General features: G+C 36.8%; 1 protein-coding gene across 4 annotated transcripts in view; it reads left to right on the forward strand.

Annotated features, from left to right (window-relative positions):
• Positions 1 to 23,625, forward strand: part of Trdmt1 (tRNA aspartic acid methyltransferase 1) — a 47,040-nt gene that overhangs the window by 12,183 nt on the left and 11,232 nt on the right. The window contains exons 1-7 of one of the 4 annotated variants that reach the window (XM_051205852.1): positions 322 to 506; positions 12,424 to 12,533; positions 18,216 to 18,292; positions 20,152 to 20,223; positions 20,753 to 20,818; positions 21,091 to 21,160; positions 22,143 to 22,226. In XM_051205852.1, the coding sequence (XP_051061809.1) occupies positions 443 to 506; positions 12,424 to 12,533; positions 18,216 to 18,292; positions 20,152 to 20,223; positions 20,753 to 20,818; positions 21,091 to 21,160; positions 22,143 to 22,226 (543 nt within the window). In that variant the 5' untranslated portion in view covers positions 322 to 442. Of the gene's footprint in view, positions 1 to 319; positions 507 to 12,423; positions 12,534 to 18,215; positions 18,293 to 20,151; positions 20,224 to 20,752; positions 20,819 to 21,090; positions 21,161 to 22,142; positions 22,227 to 23,625 lie in introns of those variants that run through there. The other 3 variants (XM_051205854.1, XM_051205853.1, XM_051205855.1) reach the window with 3 other exon arrangements.

The raw sequence follows: 23,625 nt of genomic DNA on the forward strand, positions 1-23,625 counted from the left end.
CAGGATTTAACTCCATACCCTAACACAGGCACACAGGGAAACATGTAGTATGTGCTTGAGTCCTCATAGAAATGCTTGATCAGTTCAGACTTCAAAAGAACGGGACAGGACTCTGTCTAATCAGCAATTCACTTCAAAGCTCTCCACTGTAGGGTTTCCTTCCCACTCAAGGCCACAAAAAACAACAAACAAGGAAGATAAAACACAAATCAGGCCATGGGCAGGCTGCCTCTCACTGGTAGGCCTTATTTATAGTTGGACGTCCTTTGCTTCCTCACCCCAGTCAGCCCCTAGGCTCTTAGTCTGCGGCCTGAGCAACAGGAGGTTGGGGAACTGAAAAGCCGCGGAACCAGAAGCGAGGGGGGTGGAGCGGACAGGGGGGTTAGGAGAAGCGGAGGACCGGTAGGCCTAGTTTCCAGGCCGCGGTCACGGTTGCGAAGGGATGGAACCTCTGCGTGTCCTGGAGCTCTACAGTGGCATTGGTGGCATGCACCACGCGCTGCGAGGTGAGAGCGGACAGAAAACTTCTCAGATTCACTCCGTGCCGCAGGTTCCGGCTCTCGCGCCGCCGAGGGGCGGAGTGGCGGGGCGGGACCTGGTAGCAGCCGACCTCGGTTGCCCTGGAAACCACCTCAGCGCCGCCCTGGTCCGCCCCTCAAGGCAGCGACTCCCCTACTCTGGCCCCAAGCTTTGTAGCCCAAGAGGGCCCGGAGCCCCAGAGCACTGTTTGTGAGGCGGGATTCTTGGGCCTGTGAAGTCAAATGAACCCAATTTGGTTCAAAGTTAAAGGACAAGGCGAGTCCTTTGTCCAGTGCCAAGGGCTAAATTCTAGGCTGGCTGTCACTGACCCCGGAGGAAGTCACGAAAACGGGAGGGGGTGGTTTGGAGCAAGGCGATAACTACAATTCAAGACAGAAAATTTCAAATATTAGGGTAGGTAGCAAAAAGGGGAGGGCGCATAATTAAATCTGTGGAAAGAAACGTGCCTTTGGCAGACCTACCCAAATGACAGAGAACTGAGATCAAGTTTTGCCACTCTGGCCTTACATTTTCGAACATGTTATTTGGTTTTAGATGTGTAAAATAGAACTCCCAGAAAGGGACCTAGAGAATTAAAGATAGAGTAAGGTGACTGACACATTGTAGCTATTTAGGAATTAGGTTGCTGTCACCTTCATTTTGAGGGTGTTTAGTTTCTTTGCCATCTATCCACTTTCCGTGATATTGGCTCAAAAACACTTACTTCGTGAACTCCATTGCCATGTTCTTTATGCTGGACACCTATTTGTAGTAACAAACTTTGGATGTGTATGTGTTTGTGTTCTCAAGTTGCTAAGACAGGGACAAAACAGAAACTTTTCTGCTTCCCTTTTTGGTAGCACGAGTAATGACGGGCTAAGAAGCACACAGCTTCTAGTGGTTTGAGGTTATACATGCTTTTCAGCAAATAGTGATTTTTGAATCTATACTAGGTTAGGAATATTGAATGTTTTACTACTTTTTTCTGTTTTTTACACTCATTTATCATACTAAAATTAAGCAAGCTAGGGAAACTTGTACTATCTGATTTACTAATTTTGCACAGTCATACATGTTAGCATTTCCTTCATATCTTGAAACTTTTTAACACAATTCTAAAAGCCACTTAGTACTTTTTTTTAATATAAACTATATAATACATTTTGAACTTGTAGATTTCTCTTGTTTTTTTTTCCTTAGCCACAATGTGCTGCAAATAAATTCTTGAGTGTAAATCTTGAGATTCTTTTTTTCTTAAAACGTGCTTATGAATTTTGTATTAAGTCATCCAACAATGAAGGTTAGAATCACAGTCTTTTCTTATCTGGACTATGAGCTCTGTTTTCTGGCTCCCTAGCCACCCTCCTGTCTAGGCTTGTGGGGTCAATGTTCCTTCACTCTTCTAAGTCCCTTCTTAGCCTTTACTTTTGCTGTTGTTGTCACTTGGGGTGTTGCATACCCAGACTTTTCTGTGATAGCTTTTTTTCCCCCACTCAGTTATTATATGACCTATTAAGAGATGCCTGCCATCATGTTGTCCAAAGAAGCTTGCAGCTTTTTTTTTTTTTTTTTTTTTGGCTTTTTGAGCCAGGGTTTCTCCTGTATTGCTTTGGACCGGATTCACCTGCCTCTGCCTCCCAAGTGCTGTGATTAAAGGTATGTGACACCAAAGCCCGGCCCAAAGCAGCTTTTATACTCCCCCCTACATCTCTTGTTTGAGGTTTACTTATAAAAGAGGTCTTGATCATATTAATGAAAATATTTTTCTAGTGTTTATCTGTTTGAGGAACTTTAGTTTTAAGTTAGTCTGTAATTAAATACACTCTGGTGTTTTCTTGTATTTATGTAGCTAATAAAGATTGATAACAGTGACAGAAGGCTTTGACTTTTATTATGTCAGGACCTGTTCTGACTCTGTAATAAGCTAGCTTAGTGGCAGACCCAGTATCCCAACTTAGGTCTGTCTATCAGATCTTTTAACCATTCTCTGATGCCATCATTGATCCCATTTACTAACTTGAAGAGTAAGAATGTTAAATGCCCATTTGTCTACTTCTAGACCATGTTTGCAATGAGACATTTTATTGTTGTAAACATGTATCTATACACAATACATGCTCACACTAAAATGTATCACTTGTGTTTCAGTGTACAGTTTAGCAACAACAATTGTGTTTATAAAGTCATAAAAGCATTACCAATATTAGTTTTCAGAACATTTTCAGTATCCCAGACAGAAGTATTTCATCCACTTAAAAATATCTTTTCACTCCTCTACCCATTACTCAAGTTACTGAAGTCTCTATTCTACTTTGGCCTATGAATTGTCTATTCTAGGTATCTCATAAGTAGAATCATCTAACTATCCTTTGATGTCTGGCTTATTTTAACACTTCACGCAATGTTTACAAAACTCATCCATGTTGTAGTATTGCCAATACCTCATCCCTTTTTATGGATGAATAATATATTGTTGTATATATAACAATATTGTTTATTCATTATTTGTAGATGTTTAAATTTTTCAGCCTATTTTCTTGCTATTGTGAATAATGTCTCTCTGAGTATTGGCATATAAATATATGTTTGGATTCTTGCTTTGTATTTTCTTGGGTGTATTCTTAAGAATGGACAAACCCAAATGTGTTCTGCTTCAGTATCTTCTTCCATAAAATGAGAGCACAGAAATACCTCTGTATTAGAAGGGAGTTGTAAGAGTATAAATTAATTTTTAAAGAAGTATTTAAAGGCCTGGGGGTTGGCTCAGGGGGCAAGCACACTTGTTCCCCAAGCCAGAGGACCTGAGTTTAAACCCAAGCACCAATGTAAAAAGCTAGGCATGGTTATATGTACCTGAATCCACAGCATTCCAAGGGGAAGACAGGGGATCCTAAGAGCTCACTGGTAGCTGAAAATGACATCTGCTTCACTGCATTAACATGGAAAGCAATGAAGGAAGAAACTCATCGTCCTGCTATGGTCTCTGTGCATGGACACATGCAGACACACACATGCACACATGAGCACACACATGCACACACGGACAAGGCATTTACATAGTGCTTAAAATGTAGGAAGAACTCAATACATATGGAGCAACTTATTGTTGCTCATGAGCCATAAAGTTATAGAAAGTTATTACATATTGTTTAAAAAATAATCTTTGAGAAAAATTGATAAATATTTGAAGTTGCCTGACTGCTGAAGGATATTTGGTCACACTATGAACCCTGAGATTGTGTTATTTATTGGAATAACATGTTTCTAGAATTGGAATAACATGACTCAGCCCTAGAACACAGGTTTAATCCAAGACCTTTCTGCTTGAATATTGTAAACAGGGTTAAAAAGTCAACCAAAGGTCAAAAGGCAGAGTAACCAGTTGACAGGAAGTAAACATAAGATTATTAATTAAAAACCCATAGAGAGTAAGAGGGAGTGAGGAGGATGAACAGAGAGATGCACAGGAAGTAGAAGGGAGGGACTATGAGTCTGAGGATATTTGTTTGGGGGAGGGATGGGCTTCTAGACAGGACAGGCTTCTAGAACAAATGCAGAGGAGGAAGATCAGCTGGGTGCTATCTCTACCTCTCTAAAGCTAGCATCTTTTGCCCCAGCATCTGGCTCTGAAGTCTTGCTTTTGTTTTGTTTTGTTTTTGAGACAGGGGTTCTTTGTGGCTTTGGAGGCTGTCTTGGAACTAGCTCTTGTAGACCAGGCTGGTCTGGAACTCATAGAGATCTGCCTGCCTCTGCCTCCCAAGTGTTGGGATTAAAGGCATGTGCCACCACTGCCTAGCCTGGCTCCAAAGTCTTTATTGGTAAAATCAAACAATTGAGATTTTGTTAAAAGTAACACCTGGCCTTCCAATATCTTGTCTTTCTTTGAGAAATAAAATCATGCCTTTATTTTGAAGTCATATGAATAATGATTGGCTCCATAATGCTTATGTGAAAATTTGGAAGTTATTGTTTCAGAGTGTAGATGCCTTATCTGTGAGATGGACTGCATTGTGAGAGATAAGGAAAAAATGTAGGAAGTATAAAGGTACTAAGTAAATGTTTTCTTCTTTTGTTTTTTTTTCCCCCAGTTAACTGGTTTAACTGTGGTGTTTTGTCTTACTGATAAAATAAGTTCATAATTATGATAACTTCATGAAATTTTGTATTATAGAGTTTGAAATGCCAAGTTAATATTGATGGAAGGCATATGCTTCCAAAGGAATTAACTATTAAGCAAACAGGACTCAGAATGGTAAATTGAAACAGGATTTTCAGAGGTTAGTTTGGGAGGTGTTTGCTTGTTTGTTTTTTTTTTTTTTTTAATGAATGATACTCCACATACACACGGCATATGTGTGTCTGTGTGTGTGGGTACTGAAGGAGGCTATTAGAAGTTGTTAGATTTCCTGGTGCTGGAGTTACAGGTGTTCATTAGCCACTCAACATAGGTGTTAGGAACTGAACAGGACTTAATCTGTAAGAGCAATTAAGTGCTCCTAACCACTGAACCATCTCTCCAGCTCCTAAAGTTATATTTTATGGCAGTGTTGATAGTTAACTAGAGATGGAATAGTACTTTGTGCTCTCCTATAGTTTTCAATAACTTTTACCTGAATATGTCAAACATTGTGAATTTATTGATTATTGACAAAACATCAGCAAAGAACATTGTAAATATTTTATAGTGGTGAGGCCATTTACCAAATTTACAAAATACAGATCCAGAATCTTCATTGTTGAAGTCTGCAATCGACTGGATCCCATGTGTTTATATTGCTTGTTCACTATTTACATAGTTTATTTCCTTTGAATTCTGTATGTAAACATTAATTGTTTTCCTCTCTGTAAAGGACTGAAAAGAACTTTAACTTTTATTTTTTATTTTCATTGAGTCAGTGGGATAAAATCATTTGCTTTACTGTTGCTTTTGTTTGTGTTCACAGCCTAAAAGATGTGTTTTAAGGAGTATCTTTTGTTGCTTATGTTTGATATATTTTTCTTATTTCTCAGGTTCATAAGACCATTGAATTCTTTTATTCAAATATCAGAAAAGTTAATTTGTTTGTTTGCTTTGTACTGATTGTAAAAGTAGTACATTTTCTGGGTTATGGTGGGGCATGCCTGTTATCCTAACTTTCAGAATATGAACCCAGGGATCAAGAGTTTAAGGTTAGTGTGGGCTACATGGGCGACGTGGTGAGAGCATGTCTCTAAAACCAATTTAGACCTAATAAAATAAACAAACTAAGAAGAAGTTCATTCTTACTCTTTTTTAAAAAATTGAATAGTACAAACAGGCAAAGATTCTATCTCCTGCAAATTTCATCATGAAGATAGCCTCTGATAACATTTGATGTTTTCCCTGTTGGGATATACACAAACCACACACGTAGACTTCAATGCTTGGGTCATGACTCAACAGGATATTCTGTAATTAGCTTTGGCAGTGAATGGGATAGTTTTTTCTTTGTATCAATAGATGTGGATTGTCTTTAAATATATCTGTTCCCATGCATGCATGCAGTTTACATGTATATCTTTTCACACTTGTCTACATTTCTCTTTAGTACTAATTTCCAGGTAACTAGGTCTAATAACTAGAAAAATGTGTAGACTGTAGGACTGAAAATATTACATGTTCCTTAAAAATATCAGAGATACCATTTATTTAACTGTATTTAGTGTCCACATATAGAAATAGGTTATGAGTTGGTCTTTGGTGAAGTTCCTGCTTCCATCTTGAAGAAGCCTTCCTTCTTAACTCAGTTTAGGGCACCTAGGAAATGTTGATTAAAAGATGTGTTTTTGTTTGCAGATGTGTAGCTAGTTGATTAATCAGGTTGTTGTGATGATAGGGTCCTGCCTTGGGAGCTGGCATTGAAAATGCATTTCCTCATAGGAGCAAAGGTGTGTCAATGTGCATTCATTTGAGTGGGTATTAGGAGTATTTTCTGCAAATGACAAAACTCACCTCAAAGTAGTTGGCATAAAAGTTTTAAATATAGACTCATTTAAAGATTGCTTCTAAATTTGGGGTAGAAGTAGTGACCCAAACTATATCACTAGGAATTATTTTCTTTATTTATACATCTCAGTTATAATCTAGATGGATTGGCCATATGCACAGCCATCCTGGATTTTTATGTGGGAGCTGGGGATTCAAATTCAAGCCCTCATGATTTCAGAGCAAGAAGACCTCTTACCCAGTGAATCATCTCAGGAGCTCCCCAACACCCTACTGTGTAGTTAGCAATATAGTTGTTAGGAAAAGCAAATAGACAATGACAGTAAAGGAATTTTCCTCTTGCATTAGTTTTCTGCTTCTAACTCTGAATTTGACACCGAGGTCTGAGTCAAAGAATTGCAGGTCATGGAAGATGATCTGAAGATCCACCCACTTTTCCTAAATACTCATTGAGTTTGGGAACAGAAAGTTTCATTAGAAGTTTGTTTGTTTGTTTGGACTATCTTCCTGCAAATTAGACAAAACAAATAATACATATTCTGTGGGGAAGGGTTGCCCCGCCCCTCCCAGGTCTCTGTTGTCTGCCTGTGGGTTGATAGCAAGGCCAGGAAAGTTTGCTTTTCTCAGCACTGTTCTGAGGTCATACTTTAGTCAGTTTTTACTTAATATTTATAGTGGTGGTTAAAGCCTTCTAGTTACTGCTGCAAAAGCTTTCTGCCTATGCTACTTTCAAATCATGTGAAAAAAAAAAAACACTTCTGAAATTTGTCTCTGAATAGTTGCAACTTAAATTTTCTCACTGGTCTAGTATTCTAGCTTTAATAATGATAAACATTGCACCACCACTATCACTATTTTGTCTGTAACTTTTTCAGATAAGTGCTAAGTGGTGAGTGAGATTTTTAATAATTACCAAGTATCTCCTGTTGCTAGAGATTTTATTGACTCTGTTTCATTTATTTTTAATAGGAGCCTGTTATGGGAACTGTTTTAAATATCCATTTCATTAACGAGGAAATTGAAGTTTAGAGGATTAGTACATTTATTTCCCAACACTGTGTAGCTTGGGAGAATTTCAATATGGATTCCTCTTCCTCTGTTTGCCCACTGTACAGTGCTGACTGCTTGCCAGGATTTCTCTTGATGAGCCTGGTGATTATAAGCTCAGTATGGATGTCATCAGCCAAAATGCAGCTGTTTACATTTAAATTAAGATGACATTAGAGAGAAATTTAGTTCCTTAATTGTGCTGGTCTCAGGCTAACTGCTTAATACCTACCCATATGTGTATCATATCAGACCATGCAAATATGGAATGTCACTGTTGTCATCCACCATAGAGTCCCATTGGGTGGAGAAACTGTTTTAGTGTCTTTGGTCAATTCTTAATTTTAGCTATCTATATTTAGAAACAAAATTTTTAGGGGCAATGTCTGCCCTGGGAAATCAAGACTCCTTATCCTCTGGGATTATATCTGAGGACTAAGGGTGGTGTTGGTGCTGTGTCACACTCTATAGCCTGGATAAATCAGACCCTTGAGTGACCTTTCTCTGTTGATCTTCTGAGGAACAGTGTGGGCATGGGAGGGGGGCTGTAGTGGCTGCTTCCTCACAGGAACACTGCATTAATTGAGCTTTCCCAAACACTTCCAGGAAAATAATTTTTGTGCCTCAATTTCCTTTCTGAAGTTCCCCTCAGAATTCATCCCTGCTCTTTTGAACTGTGTTGTACTTTCTAATGTGACATCTTTAGTTATTATGCCTGGAAGCACCCTTGTGTGTTCCTTTTTAACAGTAACTTGCCATCTCCCATGTCAATTCTTCAGATACTCTGTCTTTCTTTATTTTATTGAAAAATAATGTTTAAGTTCTAAAATGCAGTGCTAAGGACATAATTAGATTTCAGCCACATATTTCAGCATATTCCTGCATGGTGTAGCCAGTGGGGTGTTGGCAGAAGTACTCTATGGAGGGCCTTGACCCAGAGTAAACATGGTTGTCAGTTAGCTAAACTTATAAGGTTTTCAGAAGAAACTGTGTGTGTGTGTGTGTGTGTGTGTGTGTGTGTGTGTGTGTGTGTGTGTGTGTGTGTATGGCAGGGGTGGGGCTTAATTTCCATTTTGTGTTGAAATAATTTCTTAGCAGTGTCTAGAGTCTAGATATGTAAACAACTTTCAAGAAAAGCCAAGTAAAAACATTTGAAGGTGTTTTTATGTGTTTTGTATGTATGTATATATTTTGGGAGGTATGTGCTACATGTTCGTTTGTGTGGGGGTGTTCATTCTCTCCACTATGTGGTCCATGGGATCAAGTGTCAGGCTCAGACAGCAGTGATGCCATTGCAACTGTCTCAATGACCCCAGTTGACAAATATTTTAAATTAAGAGTCTTTACAGGTCCATTTATACCTACTGTTCTTATTCCCAGTTAAGCTGTCACTTTGAATAAAAGAATAGACCTTGGAATACACTCATCCGATCTACCATTTCACAACTAGAGGTCAGTGTTAACATACCTACCTGATTAAATGTCTCAGGTGTGAGTTTGAGATCATTCAAACATTTACCCAATGTTTATCTGGGCCAGGTCAAAAGGTAGATGATAAAGAAAAACAAAAGTTCTGAAGAAGTATCTATTTCATCGTGAACTGCTTAATTCTACATTTTAATTTAGAAACTATTGGTATTTCTCCCACATATTAACTATTCATGAACAGTTTATCTATTAGGCCAGTCATAGAATGATTTGCAGCTTTTGCTTTCAGCTAAATTCTTCCCTAAAGCTTCTCCAGAATCCTCAATCAGAAAAGAAGGAGACTATTGCCACTCAAAACTTCAGTCTTCAGAAATGGGAACATAATATTCTTGTCATTCCCATATAGACCATCAACGGTGTGCATTGTGTTTCTCTTACAAAAATGTCTCACCAAAAAAAAAAAAAAAAAATATGAAATCCAGAAGATTAACTGAAATGTCATGTATAAAACCCATGCACAACATTGGATCAAAGGCCAGAAAGCACCAACACCTCCCCCCACCCATCCACCCATCCTTACCCCTGCCCCCCAATACTCCCCCCAGCTTCCAGAACCCTGCAGGGTTCCTTTCCCAGTTCTAGCTTCTTTGAGAATTACTCATGGGTCTCAAGTGAGAGAGCTCCCATGGCACAATTCCACTTCTACATTTTCAATTTTGAAGTTTCAGAACTTGTCTCTGCTGCTGAAAGGCTTTTGGATTTGAAACATTTTTATTAGAGAATATTAAGACGGCTTTCTTTAAAGTCCAGTTTAAGATGTTGCCAAAACTGATCAGCTTGCTTTTTCTATTGTTGTATAGAGTTTAATTTCTCCTAAGAGGCATACCTAAATATATTTTAAATACCTAAACATACCTAAACAATTGTTTTTAAATCAAGTTGAAGTTAGCTGTAGTAATATCTTAGTACAGGATGAACATCTCAATCTAAACAGTAAACTGTGACATGCTCCAAGATCAAATACTTTTTAACAGTCAACTTGACTCTTCAAGTGGAAAATTCCACTCTATCGAATATAATTAGTTGGAGTAAATAAAATGTTCATAAACCAATTTTATATAAAATTATGACCATTGAAATGGTTTAGCAGTGGCTGAATGAGTAAAGGCTTACAAACATAGTAAATAAATGAACAAACAAATAAGTAAAAAATTTTAAATTAAAATTTCTTGCAAGTTATGTAGGTATATAGGAAACAAATTTTGTGTTTATACTTGGTCCTACCCTCAAGCTATCTTGCTATGTATATGTACATATTTCAAAATCTGAAACATGCCTGGTTTTCAGACTCACTCTCTCTCTCTCTCTCTCTCTCTCTCTCTCTCTCTCTCTCTCTCTCTCTGTTTGTTTTTTCCTGATAGAAATACTTTTTAGTGCAGTAGGTTCTAATTTTTAACAATGTAAAATGTGTGCACCAGGCCACAAGAGCAGTGCATTTGCTTATTGACTTTAAATCTCCACTCTTTTCTGAGAATCACTTTTCAGTTCATCAGGTTTTGGATCATCACATGAAACACTCATTTGGCAATTGCTTTTTGTCAGGCTTTATGTCCCCTGGGCATATAACACAAGAACATAAAATTACTTATTGACTATGATATAGATTCAGCACATGATTAGATTTTCAGTCACCCTGAAAAGAGATGAAAGTCCTGCTAACCATCCCCCAGGCCATCATGCCTGCTTCGGTGGAGATCTGCTGCACCATGAAGATTGTAATCTATTTTATTTAGGAAAGTTGGGTTCTGAGTTCTTGTAGTGGTTAGTGTTTAGAACTAGTAAGTATCATGATTTTTAAAATTAATCTTTGTATACCTTTTGGCTTAGGAACCTTTTTGCTTTAGGTTTTGAAGTCATTTGTGTTTTTTAACAAGGATATAATTTATAGCCTCAAATATATCCTAAATCAAGAAACTAGCTATTAAATTTAAAGTCAGCCAGAGACAGCCACCTGTGGTTAAGAAGTGTAGTGCCTGTGTATAAGGCACAGAGGACTGTCCTTTTCCACAGAAAGGAAGTACCTGCAGGATAGCTAAGTGATTTGGGCCTACCAGACACAATATTTACTTGGAGATGTTTATGCCCCTGTTTCCTCTCGAGCTTGTCTTTTCTAGGTTTCAGTGTAAGGCTGCAGTGGCTTTCTGAACATGGAGGTCTTTCTCTACCTTTTGTTCTGCGTTCTGTGCAGGAACTTGCTTTGTGAGTTCTAGCTCCTTTGACCCTGATTTTCCTTCTATTTAATTGTCTGAACCAAGTAAAGCTGATGACTGTTAGTTAACAAATGGCTACTAAAAAGAGCTGTTGGATCTACTGGTAATCTCATTGTGTTAACCAATGGTTTTCCTAATTTCAGGTGCTTCAATGTTTACAAGTCCCATGTTTTCTACTGATTTAGAACAAGGTCTATGCATAATTGATTTTGTACATGGTTTGAGAAAACAGGGTGGTAGCCACCCTGTTAACAACAGCCACCCTTACAAAGTTCAAACTTTTAGTTACAACCAAAAATATGTTCATATTCTCTGAATCCAAAGCTGTGTTGAGAATGTATTTCCTCAGCAGCAAGGCGTACCTTAATATGAGTGTCCCCTCCTCTCCAGTCTTTTTTTTAATTAATTGTTATTTACATTACAAATAATTGTATTTTATATACCAATCCCAGTTCTCTCTCCTTCCCATCCTCCCATCCTCCCATTCCTCCCCCATCTTCCCATCCCACCCCCATACAATCTTGGGGAGGATGAGGTCTTCCAGGGGAGATCATCAAAGTCTGTCACATCATTTGGGGCAGGACCTAGCTCTCCTCTGTGTATTTAGGCTGAGAGACTTCCTCAGTCAGTCTCTTATGCTCTGTCAATGACATACAGTTTTAGGCTCTGATCCTTTTACATTAGACACCAATGAACTGACATCATTTAAAACTCTAAGCAGGCGGTTCTGTTGTAAGTTATATCTCAGTGAAGCTATTATTACAAAATAAACATATTAAAAGCAATTTCAGAGGTATCATGAATCAGCTTTTTCTTAATATGGGAGGTTAAGAAGACATCATTTATTTATATAAAGTTCTAAATAATAGGGTTTCTAGAGTGTATTATATGTTCCTGTTTTTTCTTTAACTATGAAAGCTGTGTTTGGCATAAACATGTGGCTTAATGAGAAAGGAAAGCTATCATCTGGGACAATGTGAGAGAGTTGAAGTCTCATTCTCAGCACTCAGCCTGCTGCCAGAGTGACCTGGAGATAGGAAGCCCCCACTTCCTGCCTGCACTCTTGCCTGGCTGGTTCTTTACTGTGGTCTGAGATCAAGCTGGGTAGAGAGAGAGAATGTCAGTGTGCTTCTGGACCCTGCAGTTTCAGCTCTCCTTTCTGATGGGCTGATGATATTCCATTTGTCATTTCAGAGAGTTGTGTCCCTGCACACGTGGTGGCTGCTATTGATGTGAACACTGTCGCTAATGAAGTGTACAAGCATAATTTTCCTCACACACACTTGCTAGCAAAGACAATTGAAGTGAGTAAGTATTATTATTTTAATATATATAATAGCAGTGAAATGCATATTTCTAACAATTCCTAAATACTGGTTTCTGGTGGCTTACTTGGAAAATAAATCATGCAAATGAAAGTTTAGGAGAAGAATGAATGTTTTAAAGTCTAAGTAAAAGAGTAAATTATGTAAAAATCTCACTTCAAGAGAGTGGTCAAGATTTTGTTCTCTGAAAAGAAAAGATTGACAGGACCACACTTAACTTCCAGATGCTTGGTTCTGTGGTGACAGTAAACTTCAATGGTTCACGGTTGGTTACTAGTTATATAATACATACAGCATATGGTAACACTATGGAAGGAGTTCGTTGGCTGTTACTTTTAGAATACTCATTAGCAAACTTGTCAGAGTTAATTTAGTTCACCTACCATGGACTCTGTTTTAAACAGATTATGAACAGTAGATGGCCAATACAAAATGAACTCCATGGTATTTTTAGAGATTTTTGTCTTACAATGCTTTGTTTTTACGGATTGTGTGTGTGTGTGTGTGTGTGTGTGTGTGTGTGTGTATTTTGCTTTTTCTTTCTTTTCTTTTTTATTTGTCCATTTATTCTATTTCTTTTTTAACTTTTATTATTGGCCTCTTTGTTTTCTAAAGAGAAAGAAGGCATGTCATTAGATGGGTAGGGAGGTCGGGAGGGTCTGGGAGGAGATAAGGGAGGGGAAATCATGGCCAGAATAAACTGTATGAAAGAATTATTTTCAATAAAAATAAATAATAAGTAAAAATGTGAACATAAACATCCCATTGTTTCCTATTGTTTGTATGTTTGTTTGTGTTTGTGTGTGTGCATGCATGTGTGTGAGAAAGAGAAATTGTGCATACAATGGTGTGTGTATGTGTAGGTCAGAGGACAACTTGCAGGTATTGATCCTCTATTTCCACTATGTGGCTTCTGAGGATTGAACATCAGGCTCGGGAACAAGTAGGTGCCTTTGCCCACACCCTACTGTGGAAGACTAGCAGCAGCAAGTGTCAGCTGATAGTTGAGTTTTCCCGTTGACATTGATGAAAGTAATGTAAGGTGCTAGAGCACTGTGGCAAACTTTTTTATCTCATAACTTTGAAGATCATTGTCATATAGCCTAGTAATTCCATTCCTAGATGTTTTTTCCACACAAGGAATAGGAAAACCCAACAGAGACCAATATTTCTTACTATGAAAATAAGGCCTCAACTTCTTATTGTGTCAAATTTACATACAAATTTTTTCTAAAGCCATCCGATCATGTACAGTAAAGTAGCATCCAGGCAAGGTGTGCAGTTTGTATTACCTATTTATATGAGATACACATGTTTTCTGGATTAAATTTATTTTTTCAGAATGTGTATAATAATTATTTTCTCTAAATCTATAGCTTGTCTTTTTATTTCTTTAGTTGTTTCCATCAAAGAGTAGAAGTTATAGGAATTTGATTTTCCTTCATGGGACTTTTTTTAGTGTACTCTGTGAAACCTTTCCATTTTCCAAAATCTTCTGGTTTTTTGTTTTTTGTTTGTTTGTTTGTTTTGTTTTCTAGATTTGTAGATTTGGTTTTAGGATTTGGATCTATGATCTATTCAGACTTACTTTTTGCATACAGAATGCAGAATAGGTTAAACTTTTTTCCCTTTAAGTGAATGTAAAGTCAATCATTTGCTAAAGAGTAGTCTTCTCTTAGTCAGTTTCCCTGACATGTTATAAGAAATAAATCACATATATATGGGTGCATTTCCGGGACCTTTTCTCAGGAGGATGCCTATGTCAATTCTTATTCAATAACACGCAGCTTTGATGGTGGTAGGTTTTTTGTTTGTTTGTTTGTTTTGTTTTCCAAAACAGGGTTTCTCTGTAGCTTTGGAGGCTGTCCTAGAACCAATTCAGTAGACCAGGCTGGCCTCAAACTCACAGAGATCCACCTGCCTGTGTCTCTCAAGGATTTAAGGTGTGCTCCACCACCACCCGACTGATGGCGGTAGTTTTTAATACACACTGAATACAGTCAATGTTAATTCTGTTTAAATACTGCCATACCTAGATTCTCTACTTGGTACTAAGTGATTCTTAATCTTGTGTAAAATCTGACCATTATATCTCTTCAGTAATTGTTCTTTCCCTGCCAGATGTTCTTTGCTCCATCGTATGGTGTCATGACTATTGTGTGCACAGACTGATAGTTAGAGACTCAGTGGCACAGCTGTGCAGATTATGTGTTGCTTCCTTCATCCCATGACACATTCTAGTCATCTTGATCTCCATCCCAGAACTCCTTTCTGTCTCTCCCTCACTTAGTTAGATTACTTGGTTCTGTTTGGGAGTTGCTTCCTTTCACCACTGTCTAGAAATAATTACTTATTATGAGGCAATTGTAAGATCCCACTTTAATTTTTCAATTTCTTCCCAGCAATGGTAGCCTGAACCAACTGGAGTTGACTATCTACAAAAAGAAGTAGCTCTTCCTTACATTTAATACAGCTTTCTAGGGCTTCAGAGGTTGTTTTTTGCTTTGTTTTGTTTTTAAATGAAGTTTAAATTGTTAGAATTTAAATTCTTACAGAGTTTCATTGTAGTTATTCACTGCCAGGTTCTTTCAACCTTTCTGCCCCCCTTTTAAGATGATCCCTGACCTGTGTGTGTGTGTGTGTGTGTGTGTGTGTGTGTGTGTCTGTGTCTGTGTCTGAGTGTCTATGTATGTGTCTGTGTGTATGTGTGTGTGTCTGTGTGTTTTATAGAAGTCTCATTTAAGGCTGAGCATAGCACTCTGTTAACCTCCATCTACTCCTCCATCTTCTCTGATGGGGCTTCTCAGATGTCAGTTTAGTACTATGTCAATTTAGCAGAGTAATAGTAGTAGGTTCTCACCTATGAACCACAAGCTGTCTAGCTACAGATTTTTTGACCTTGATTACAGTACAAGGTATGATAATAACTAATAAAAGTACAATTCATAAGCACCATGGCCAACCAGAATCAGTATAGAAATCTCATCATGAAGGTAGCAGTATAAACACATTCAGAATAAGGATACCCAAAATATATAATTCTGAATTGATTCAACAAACAGACTTAGGTATATTTAGGTTCCATAATTTCCATGAGATAGCAAATGGTACCACTGGTTATTTTATTAAAATTTTCATTACAAATTTAATATAAATATTTTAAAGTAGATGTAACCAAATATAACTCAAATCAACAAATTCTCAGTATAATACCCACTGGATGTTTTATTTTCAACAATTCAATATCCTGATGCACTCTTTACGAGAAATAATGAGAAATTACGTATATTTGGATCTATTAAGATGCCCAGATATGTATAAATAGAAGTTTGAGGGATTCAAACTTTAATTATATTTCCTTGCTAGCTCTAATAGATAATGATAAACCAATATATATACAGTCTATAAAATTATTAGATACAAGAAAAGGGTTGGGGAAGCACTTCTAGCTCACTTGAAGGAGAGTTAGTTCGTTAATTTGTGTGTTTATAAGGGGAAAAGAGGATTATTTTTATTTTATAGTACAGTCAAGAAATAAGAATTACATATATATATATATATATGACATATGACTTTTATGTATTCACATATGTATGCTATGAAATGGTTAAGTCAAGCAAATTGGCATATTCTTCCCCCAGCATTCTTACTTTGTGTGAAACTGCTGGGAGGGTACAAAGTACATCACCATGCTGTCCAATAGATCACCCAAACTCACTCTGGTGGCTTACCTGAGGTTTGGTATTCTTCAACCACTCTTTTTCAACCAGTTTACTCTTTGCCTCTATGAGTTTGACTTTTTCTTTTAACATATGCAGGTGAGGTCATAAAGTATCAGCCAGAATCTAACTTAAGAGAAAACACTGATTTATCTTGTGTCTCTGTGGATCAGCACCAAGGTAGAGGCTGTCTCCCTGATCACAGTGTGAGGACAGGGTGAGTGGGAGGCCAAGAAGAGGAAGAGTGCACGGTCCTGCGAGATTCTCTAGGTCTTCTCCTCTCTCTAGCAGGCAGTAGCAGGTGACTTCTGATAAGCAAACGAATAAATGAATTCATTTATAATAAATGAACACTTTGGAACTAAAACAGTAGCTAGTGGTTGTTCAGGGTAGCAAGACCTTGACAGCAACTCCCTTCAGAGACTGGGATACAGTCTTGGCTGTGCACTGGGTCTGTCTCAAGCTTTCTCCAGAAAGGTTGCCAGAAAAGCTGTTGTTGTCATCCATGATCAGGCTGAGATATTACACATAGGTTCATAACCAGCGGTGGAACTCCTTAGTCAGAAAGCTGTAGATAAAGCCAGAGTATTCAGCTAATTTAGAAAACTAGCAAGTGAGAAGTTACTAGTGGCTAGTGTGTAAATGTTATGAACAGACACTTCATTGAGCTTGTTATTTGTTGTATACAACAATACCTGTCATATAAATGGTACTCAGAAATAATAATGAGTTGATTTATAAAAAATGCTTAATGAATGAACATATTGTACTTATACAGTGAACAGAGAAATACCAGGAAAATACTAATAAAGGATAAAAGGGGGTTCAAAGCTGACATTAGATAAATGACTCATTGGTAATTGGTTCACAAAATACCTTCACAGGGCAGGAAATGATAAGAAATATCCAACCATAAGTTTTCATTGTTTATCAAGTCTGTGCTACAAGATAGAAAAGCTATTGACTTGTGAGTACAGACTCCATTATTACAAATAAAACATGAGCAAGTAAATCAGAAACACATCTGAAGGATGCTCTCAGTGTGCCCAAGGTGGGCTTTCTTTCAGAAATGCACCAGTATCAAAAGTAAGGATTCTATTGCTGATTTAATGAGATCATTATTAAAAAGAAGAAAACTATGTCTGAAAGCCTTCATAAAATTTGGTGTCTTTTTCTGAGCATTTTATTATCTTGTAGCAAAATTAGAAAATAATGAGCACTTCTTAAGATTCATGTGCTATTTTTTGGCCTTATGCATGTCACAAATTTTTAATTCAGTGGAGATAGCTGACATGTTCGTTTCCAGGTTAATTCACTCTTTACAGAATTCAGAGCATAAAATTTCCTGCTTTATCAAAACACTTAAGTGTGTTAGAGATTTGTTATTCTAATTAGGGAGTTTGTGATACTGGGCTATTCTTTTTACATCTCTGGCCAAGACTGCTTAATGAGAATTGGCAAATCCCTGACATGTGTTTCTCATTGTTTATCCTCTATGTGTACACACATGTGTGTTTTTATGTGCATGTGTAAATGGAACTAATTAGGGACCATTTTAATTAATTTTGTCCTATTACTGTTACTCTGCTAAGCTGACAAAGTACTAAACTGAATATCCTGGCTGTTCATTACATCACACTTGAGAAACAGAGAAGTACATTGATAGATAGATGCTAAAAGTTTCCCCAGACCTTTGCCAAAAATGGTCAATTACAAAATAAGGTTTTAATTGGTCAAGTCCAAAAACAGTAGCATTTATACCTGAGACCTGCTATAGGAAAGTGTAAAGGAAGCCACTGTTTTTCCAGACAAGATTGCTTTGGGAAGTTGGTATAACTGAAGCTGAACTGTGAAACACTGTGCTGATATCCTTAGTTCTGATTGTTTAGTATTTTTCTCTTTATTCTATGTGTGTTTTTTCTTTCAAATGTTCATTCCTTAGGGTATTTCACTGGAAGAGTTTGACAAGCTGTCTTTCAATATGATTTTAATGAGCCCTCCATGTCAGCCATTTACAAGGTATGTATAATAAATATTTTCTACTATAGAAGAGAATGTTTGGGCTGAGGGTATAGCTCAGTGGCAAATACTTGCCTAGCATGCATGAGGCCCTGGGTTCAAATTACAACATACACACATATACACAGTTCACCACAAATAAAAGGCAGGGTAGACAAAGAGGAAAGAAAGGAGAAGGGAAGAATAAAGAACTTTGAAGACCATAAGATTTTCATAGCTTTAAAATACTTTGTAAATTTACCTTTCATTCACTCATATTTATAATTGAGCATAGGAATTGACAGATGTAGTCAGAAGAGCAAGATAATTTGATCAACATTAAGTGTGTAATGATGTTATAGGTATACCTAAGGTACATTTATTTTGTTTCAAATTGCTTTTATCGCTTTTAACTCTTGAGCTTTTGAGCATTCAGAGCTGATTCTGATTAGTGAAACTGAATTTCCTTAAAAAATATTTCATTTGTAAATAACTTATGTAAAAAATTGAAAGTTTAGCATACATTTACAAATTGTGTATTTCTCAAAATTAACATTATAATTCAGATTTTTTCATAGCCACATTATAATTTCCCATTTTAGATTAATATAGTAATTGTTAACAATATGTTCCAAGGAATTGTGTCTTAAGCCAAGTTAATTTTCTTTATTAAATAAAGTAAATTATTTTAAGTAGCCATATTAATAGAATCTTATTGTTATTATTTTATAGATTAGAAACTGAGTCATAGAAAGGTTAACTTTCCCATGACTATACAGTTAGACAAAGATCAGAACCATTATTTATTAATAATTTATGTTTGTATTAGTATTACTAGCTGAAGTATTATATGTAACAAATAATTTAGATGAATATTCCTATGCTATATTTTAACATCTTTGAACTTGAGGAAGCTTATCTCCCTGAGGGTTATTGTGCCCTTATGCCATACAGTATGCTTGATACTATAGTTCCTGATCTTTGGAGTTTATAATTGAAAGGAATGACTCATAAATTAGTGTTATATAATTGTGACATTTGGTACTGTCAGAGTTGTGAAAGTGCCACTGAGGAGAAAGTTACACACGTCATGCCCAGAGAGAGGAATTCTTGCCATCAGAGCTGTGTCTGAAAAGCAGTGTGAGAGTTTATCAGAGAAGGCAGAGGGCATTGCATATGAAGGTGGCTTTAAGCATATGGGAGAGTGTGTCCTAATGTGCAGAGAGCAGAATTCAGCCTGAGTGTATGTACTGCTACAGTGTGCCCAAGACCTTACCTCCTACGGTCTTCACTGTATGTCAGACTAATTCCCCCTGCTGATGTCAGGACTGATTCTATAGTTGTTATCTGAACTCTCAGTGGAAAAGAACAGAATATAAAAACTGAAGATTTCTGAGGAATCTGTTTAAGACCATTTTAATCCCCAGCTTTTAAGCCTCAGACCCACTGATAGACTGACAGAGATGTCACTCAGCTTAGGACCATGAAGCTACTGAGCATCTAAGTGGAGGCCTGACCTTCTGGTCCTGTTATTCAGACACCATCAAAGTGTTTCTTTCTGCTTGAACCTTAGCCATGCTGTGAACTTTGTCTGGTTTGTTTGCTAGTGCTGCCAGATTCCATGTGCTGGTTGTCTAAACCCTGAGATCAAGGGTCTGTTTACACCGGACAAGATTATCTCAGTATCCCTTATTATCTAGTCTGCTGAAATGGTGGTTATCGCCAGTGTCATCTGTTCAGACCAGCTTGTTTTTCTTCCTTTTCTGTTTTGTTTCTTATGGTGAAGATCAACTTATTTAAGTTCTCTTAGTTAAGTAAGTCTTTTTGGTATCTTATAAAACTTTTGATAAACCTTTTTTGTGTTTCCTTTGCTTTTTTAGAATTGGCTTACAGGGGGATATGACGGATCCAAGGACTAATAGCTTCTTGTATATTCTAGATATTCTCCCAAGGTAAAAATGTGGATTTTTGTAAAGTTACCTTAAATTTGAAAATATGAGTATGGAAGGGTATAATATTTGTCATTTTGTAGAGATTAGCAGTTGCTACATGCACCTTTCTTTTGTCATAGCTCAGCTAATAAAATGACAGTAAATTTTTCAAAATTTCGTGCTTTCCTCTGTAGTGAGTGGCAAAACCATCAGCAGCCAGCTAAGTTTTCTTGCCTCTGCGCATTCACTCTAGTCATGCAGTTGCTGCCAGTGCTAGTGAACACTGCCACCGTGGCTGAACTACAGCCCTTGAGCTGTGCTGTGTGGAAGCCCTGTGAAAGCCAGATGTTGAGATGTGCTTCAGTGGAAGTTAGCTCTTGTAAACGCTTTCAAGTATACCATGCCTTGGGGAAAATGAATAAAATAGGACTTAAAATTTATTTTTAAAAAATCTAGAAAATTACTTAAACCCACATTTTTCACAAGTTGTGATTTTGTTTTTACATCTTGGTAATGAAATATTTGTATTTATGTTTGTTTTGATTTTTAGATTGCAAAAATTACCCAAGTATATTCTTTTAGAAAATGTTAAAGGCTTTGAAGTATCATCTACAAGGTAAACAAATACATTTGTCTTGCATATGTCTTAGACTTGGGGAAGGAAAGTGTGGTCAGGGTGTAATATATGATAGAAGATTAAAAATTAGATTTGCTAAATTGAAAAAATAAATAAAAAATAAAATGCAGTTTCTCAAGTAATGACTCTAAGTGGCTTGAGTAAAGTTGGGTTTTTCTTGATGATGAAGTGCTATGTGTGTTGTTATATAAGAATGCCATGTCTCAGCAAGGGCTGGGAGCTTTTCTCTCTGACTCCTTTTCTCTTTACAGAGAGCTGTTGATACAAACGATAGAAGCCTGTGGCTTTCAGCATCAAGAGTTTCTATTATCTCCTTCCTCCGTAGGTATCACAATTACAAACCCTTACATAAGTGATCATTTAAGGGCTTCCCCCACTGGGAATTTGATGTTATAAACAAAATAGATGTATTTTTAATATTTCATCTAAGTGTTAAATTGGCCCAGACATGGCTCTTACTTTCTGAGGAATGTGGTGCATGCTTGTTGATTTGCTTGTACATAAAATAGATTCATTAAATCTCATGCATTTTTCTTTTGGAAAATAAAGAACTACAAGTTTTGAAAATGAATGGAGTCTTAGATGTCTGAATTAGGTGCCTAGTATGAAGCAATGCTTAAAGTAACCCAAGACTGAAAGCAAAGTGGACCTATTATTTGTAATTCCTTATTGTTACATGACATTAGGTTGCAAGCACTGGTTTCATTTTATGTCAGAAATCAAAGCACTTGTTATTTGAAAGATTGATTTTGTAAATGTTGCTGTATTTGCTATTGTTCTTTTTAGTTTCTTGTCATCATTAACTATATTATATAGTTCTTTGTCCACAAATGAAAAGAAAATCTAGTTGAAATTTTTAATATATAAGTTGTCAAAACTGACAGTGTAACTAACTGATTTTTTTAACTTTATTTCAAATCATTGCCTCTTCTAGAGTATGGTAAATCCTCTTTAAAAGTAAAATTAATGATAAGAATATCTATATTTGAATTTAATGCTTTACTACTATTATATTATCAATAACAAATACAAAATGTCTTTATTTCTTCTTAATTGTAAATTATGACCCATAAATACATGACTTGGCTGGGATAACCATCATTTATTGAAAGGCACAGAGCAGCAATGTAGCTGGCTTATATCCCTCTATAGAGAAGTCTTCCAAAAATTAGTAGCAGCATTTGCTCTGGCAGACATGAGGTTCATATCTGTCTGCCTCTTTATGCTAAGTGCTGAAGTTGCTACAAATCCCCCCATTTCATATGGTAACTAACCTTTTTCTGTTTTTCTGTTTTGCTTGCAGCTTGGTATTCCAAACTCAAGGCTCCGATATTTTCTCATTGCAAAGCTTCAGTCAGAGCCTTTACCTTTTCAGGCCCCTGGTCAGGTTTGTTGTTGTTGTTGCTGCTGCTGCTACTGTTCACTTGTGAATGAGTCTCAGTCTGCCTGTTTCTTCTCAGTAACTATTAGGGCTTCTGTGCCTATAGAGTATACAGGTCATCTTCATGTCCATTGCCAGGCCTCTGTTTCTTCTAGTGTTTGCTTTTATCTTTCTCCTCTCTTTACTTTTTTGCTAAACTAAATAAAACTAAAACTAAAAAAAAAAAAAACCTTTGTAAGATTAAAAATTATCATTTGTATTATTATTCTTCTTTCCCCTATAACTTCAAGGACCACTGACTTTTATATTTGTTATTTTCTCTTCCCAGTTAAAGCCATTGATTCTGCTAAATTGTTCTTGTGCTGACTTTAAAATGGCCTGTTTAAACATATTTATTATACTTTCACTGATGCCAATATTACTTATCTTAATTGGCTAAAATGTAGTAATGATTATCATTTGCTTATACAAATTCCCAACTGCCAAGTTGGGGTTCTTGATGAATAATTTTGTGTTTTCATAAGAAATGAGAGAAGATACCAGAGTTTCAGTGGCTCAAAGAACTTTGCTCTGCATGGCCATCACCTGTAAAGCTCAACAGCCAGGCAATCTGCTAGTGAAAACTAGTTACAGCCTTGACTCCTATGACAGGTGGTCTTTCTCGTACTGGAAAGTTCCAGAAACAATGCAAAAAGTGTATTAAGGAAGACTTAATCACCAAAAATTTCTTGAGTATTTTTCTCATTTTTAAAATAGAAGTTTATACAAGATCATGACTTCCCAAATCAAATCATCCCCACTGCCCACCCCTCCCCATGGGACCAAGTACTCTGAGTGAAAAGCAGTTTTGTTTTACACTTGAGGATGCTGCAGCATTTCCTTTTTAATGAAGGAGCTTGGTAATGTTCAGTGCACATTCTCCAATGCCAGCATTACTTTTTAAACTTCTTTTCCAGTTGTGCTTCTATGTTTATATTTTGTGAGCTTTCCCACTAATAAGCTTGCCTTCCAAACAGGAATTCCATGAAATAAGTCCTCTGCAGCTGTGTGATTAATAACTTCTGACAATAACTCATAAAAATACAAGCAAACCACAATGTCTGCCTTTTTAATTAATGTCAACCTTATAGAGGCTAAAAAGGTTTCCATGTGTTCTGTTGACACTATTGATTTATTTCTTATTTTAAATAAAACTTTTTTGATATTTTTTTAAATTTAAATTTGAAACAAGCTTGTTGTACATGTCAATCCCAGTTCTTCCCAGTTCCTGCACTCTCCCATCCTCCCATGTTTCCCCCACCAACCCCGATCCCATCCCCTTTCTGCTTCCCATGGAGGGTGAGGACTTCCTTTGGGGAGTCTTCAAAGTCTGTCATATCATTAAATAAAACTTTTGACAGTTTGT

This window comes from Phodopus roborovskii, unplaced genomic scaffold (genome assembly GCF_943737965.1).
Source record: "Phodopus roborovskii unplaced genomic scaffold, PHOROB, whole genome shotgun sequence".
Taxonomy (NCBI): Eukaryota; Metazoa; Chordata; class Mammalia; order Rodentia; family Cricetidae; genus Phodopus; species Phodopus roborovskii.